A 4,214-nucleotide genomic window follows, 5' to 3' on the forward strand; every position below is an offset into this window, starting at 1 on the left:
ACACTGTATAGGGTGGGGGCCGTATAGGGTGGGGCCCCCCTGCCTCCCAAGTTAGACATTTGTAACTAAAAGGGAAATTCATCACTGGTTCCCAATTGGGGAATCCTTAAACTTAATCTGTGAGGCACATAATGTCCCCCTTTAGGCCAAGTTCTCCGCTACTCAACCTACCCCCCCCCCCCTCGGCCAGTTCCACTTCCTCCCTACCCTCAGTTGGGCCGACTTCCCAGGGTTCCCACTGTTCTACACCAAATACTCTTCTTCTTGAAAAGTGCCTCCTCCTGTAGACAACTTCCAATCCTTCTAGGCCACCTGCAACTAATGTAGGCCACCTCCAGCCCTTGTAGGCCACCTCCAGCCCTTGTAGGCCACCTCCAACCCATGAAGGCCACCTCCAGCCCTTGTAGGCCACCTCCAGCCCTTGTAGGCCACCTCCAGCCCTTGTAGGCCACCACCTGCCCTTGTAGGCCACCTCCAACCCATGAAGGTCACCTCCAGCCCTTGTAGGCCACCTCCAGCCCTTATAGGCCACCTCCTGCCCTTGTAGGCCACCTCCAGCCCATGTCGGTATAACTTTAAGGTAAAGATAAGGTCTAAGTGACCAGTCGGCCCCCGCCTATCAGACGCAAGGAGATCCTAATGATCAGATTACCATTCCCATGTCCTCTTCATCCAGCATCTCACTCTCCTCCACCACGCTGGCGAAACTACTGGCACTCGATGAGGAACGAGAGAAATCCCTGTTGGTGTCGGGTTTGGGCCCCGACTCTATCCTGTCAGGAAACAGAGAGACAAACAGCTGTAACCTGGGGCCCCAACATTACCAGGAACCCGCGGGGCCCCAACATTACCAGGAACCCGCGGGGCCCCAACATTACCAGGAACCAACGGGGCCCAATATTACCAGGAACCAACGGGGCCCCAACATTACCAGGAACCCACGGGGGCCCAACATTACCAGGAACCCACGGGGGCCCAACATTACCAGGAACCCACGGGGGCCCAACATTACCAGGAACCCACGGGGGCCCAACATTACCAGGAACCCACGGGGGCCCAACATTACCAGGAACCCACGGGGGCCCAACATTACCAGGAACCCACGGGGCCCAACATTACCAGGAACCCACGGGGCCCAACATTACCAGGAACCCACGGGGGCCCAACATTACCAGGAACCCACGGGGGCCCAACATTACCAGGAACCCACGGGGCCCAACATTACCAGGAACCCACGGGGGCCCAACATTACCAGGAACCCGTGGGGGTGGCACCGGGCTCACACTCCTCCCTCTCTGCTACTAACCACGTTCTACGGCGGAACAAACGGAACCCTGAGCATGTTCCTGAGCAGGACTAACCTGTTTTTTGTAGTGGGCATCTCCGGAGAGCTGTGATTGGACGAATTCTCAGACTTGGGTTCCTGGGAGACATTGCCACTGTCTGGGGTCTTCTGGGGGCCGGTGGGACTTTCCCTGTCAGACACAGCAAATGTGAGAAATATCTCTGGGCCCACTGGGCCGCCTGGGGCTGTTCCTGCTGAATTTGCCCATTTGCCCCCATAAACAATAAAGGAAGTGCATTGTCCCCCGGGGGGGGGGGGGGGGCGGAATAACTACCAAAGAATTTGCACGATGCCATTTATTGGCCCCAAGGAAAAATCTCTGCATGAAAGAACATTCTATGGCTCTCACGCAACGGAACATTCTCCTACTGACCCCAGAGCTGCCCCTGAGCTTCTGTCTCATTAACCCTTACCCTCCCTGCAGCACTGCTGCCTGATTTACTATTAGTTGCCACCAGAATGTTCTAGCCTCGCCCACTTCTAGAGTCACAAACCCCCCCGCACCTCCCCCTGTAAGCTTCCATAAGAGTTTTGTAGTCCCACCCACTGCCTGAGTCAGACTCCCTGCTCCTCCCCCTGTAAGCTTCCATCAGCGTTTTCTAGTCCCACCCACTTCTTGAGTCACAGGCTCCCTGCCCCCCTGTAAGCTTCCATTATAGTTTTGTAGTCCCACCCACTGCCTGAGTCACAGACTCCCTGCCCCTCCCCCTGTAAGCTTCCATCAGCGTTTTCTAGTCCCACCCACTTCTTGAGTCACAGGCTCCCTGGCCCCCTTAAGCTTCCATCAGTTTTCTAGTCCCACCCACTTCTTGAGTCACAGACTCCCTGCCCCTCCCCCTGTAAGCTTCCATCAGAGTTTTCCAGCCCCACCCACTTCTTGAGTCACAGGCTCCCTGCTCCTCCCCCTGTAAGCTTCCATCAGAGTTTTCTAGTCCCACCCACTGCTTGAGTCACAGGCTCCATGCCCCTCCCCCTGTAAACTTCCATCAGAGTTTTCTAGTCCCACCCACTTCTTGAGTCACAGGCTCCATGCCCCTCCCCCTGTAAACTTCCATCAGAGTTTTCTAGTCCCACCCACTTCTTGAGTCACAGACTCCATGCCCCTCCCCCTGTAAGCTTCCATCAGTGTTCTAGTCCCACCCACTGCTTGAGTCACAGACTCCGTGCCCCGCCCCCCCCCCCCAGTAAACCAGACATCGCACCTCTTTTCCTGTACTTCCTGGATATTCTCTATGCCGATGGCGCTGCTTCTCCGGGAGCTGAACGGACCGGACTTCTTCCTCGTCGGACTCTTTCCCGGAACAATCAGCGACTGGAAAAACATTCGGATCTTTGAGCGTGACAAGTCACATGATTAGAGGCCAATTAACTCCTCCCCTTAGTGCCGCCATGTTGCTCCCACAGCAAGAACTTCACTAGAACTGTGCCCCCTACTGATCATAAATGGAAAATGCTCTTCTCTTGGTGTCTATGAAGAATGTTCTAGATAAGGAAAGCAAAATGGCAGCTCCCACGTAGAAATGAGAGGAGGTAAATCTGAGTAAAGCCCCAGGGAAATGGAGCCTTGTGTTATTATTGTTAGAGCACGGGATGATGGGATTGGCCGGAGGGCTGCACAAAAGGCGCCATTTCCCCGGGGCTTTACTTACCCTTTAAGTTCTTTATGACGTATTTCCCTTCCCATCATGCTTAGGGGCACGTGTAACTATGGGGGGCAGCCCTGGTTGGTCCCGGGGGGGGTTCTGCCCATCTTTTTACGACTCCCAGAAACCTGCGCTACGGCTGCTGAGCCGGGATTGGCCGAGGCAGGGAAAGGGCCATACGGGGCATATATGGGGCAACAAGGGGGGCAAAAACCTCTGTCCTGGGGCAAATCAGTGTAACCTGGTGCAAAGCAGGAAATAAATATCCACCTCTTCTATGGTTCCTATGCCTATGGCACTGCCGCGGCGTCCGTGCCTATTCGCAGGCTTCCCTGGCACCAGCAATGACTGAAGCAGGAGAGAGCGGGGGGGGGGCAGGAGGGTCATGGGGGGGTAGATAATGTACAGACAGACAGTTGGGGGGGCAGGAAGAGTAAGGCAGGCAATGGGTCAGGGGAAGTGGGGGGCAGGAAGAGTAGGGTAGGAAAGTGGGGGGCAGTTGGAGTGGGGGGGTATAGGTGGGTTTACGAAGTGACAGAGAAACCAGAAAGGGCCCCAGCCAATGAGATTGAGTCCCAGGGGGGCCCCGTGTAACACGGTATCATTAACAGACACAGGAAGGATCCAGGAATGGAGGCGGAGACACGCGCACAGCAAACAGAGTGGGAGGAGTCATGAGGGGGAGGGGGAAACAAAAAAACAAAAAAAAAAGAGAAAACAAGAAGTCATCATGCACGGAATGGCAATTAAGGGTTAATTACAGCAAATGGATATAAATGAAATAGCAGAGACTCGAGCTCTAGCCCCGCCCTCTGTGTGCCCACGTGGCACAGCCGGGGTACTTACTGCTAGCGGGGCATTACTGGGGCAAGAGGGTCAGTGCATCTAACATTGAGTGTAATCATACTAGCCCCCCCCCAGGGTAAGAGGTACAAGCTCCTCCCAGTAATGAAGTTCTGATTCTCTCTACTTCCTGCTCCTGGGCTGCTCTCTTTCCCATGGTCAGGCAGGAACCTCCCCCTGGGTAAGTGAATCCAATCTCCCCCCAGTACTTACCCAGGTACAGAGCTCTGATTCTCTGTACTTCCTGCTCCTGGGCTGCTCTCTTTCCCATGGTCAGACAGGAACCCCCCCTGGGTAAGTGAATCCAATCTCCCCCCAGTACTTACCCAGGTACAGAGCTCTGATTCTCTGTACTTCCTGCTCAAGGCCTGCTCTCTTTCCCA

The 4,214-nt window shown here is 55.0% G+C and overlaps 1 protein-coding gene across 1 annotated transcript; it reads right to left on the reverse strand.

Annotated features, from left to right (window-relative positions):
* Positions 1–411: 411 nt before the first annotated feature.
* rap1gap (RAP1 GTPase activating protein) lies at positions 412–3,966 on the reverse strand. The gene is made up of 4 exons (XM_012954861.3): positions 3,259–3,966; positions 2,548–2,657; positions 1,362–1,475; positions 412–773 (listed from the first exon to the last, which is right to left on the reverse strand). The coding sequence occupies exons 1-4, from the start codon at positions 3,373–3,375 to the stop codon at positions 644–646; spliced, it is 471 nt and encodes a 156-aa protein (XP_012810315.2). The 5' UTR covers positions 3,376–3,966; the 3' UTR covers positions 412–643.
* Positions 3,967–4,214: the final 248 nt, after the last annotated feature.

The sequence above is a fragment of the Xenopus tropicalis genome, unplaced genomic scaffold, assembly GCF_000004195.4.
Source record: "Xenopus tropicalis strain Nigerian unplaced genomic scaffold, UCB_Xtro_10.0 Sca87, whole genome shotgun sequence".
In the NCBI taxonomy this organism is placed as follows: Eukaryota; Metazoa; Chordata; class Amphibia; order Anura; family Pipidae; genus Xenopus; species Xenopus tropicalis.

Coding starts and splice junctions, on each gene's coding strand:
- rap1gap (XM_012954861.3), bottom strand. CDS start 3,375: ATGACCCTCCTGCCCCCCCCCCGCTCTCTCCTGCTTCAGTCATTGCTG. Junction 2,658..3,258: donor GCATAGGAACCATAGAAGAG/GTGGATATTTAT, acceptor ATGTTTTTCCAG/TCGCTGATTGTTCCGGGAAA. Junction 1,476..2,547: donor CAGGAAGTACAGGAAAAGAG/GTGCGATGTCTG, acceptor TGTGTCTGACAG/GGAAAGTCCCACCGGCCCCC.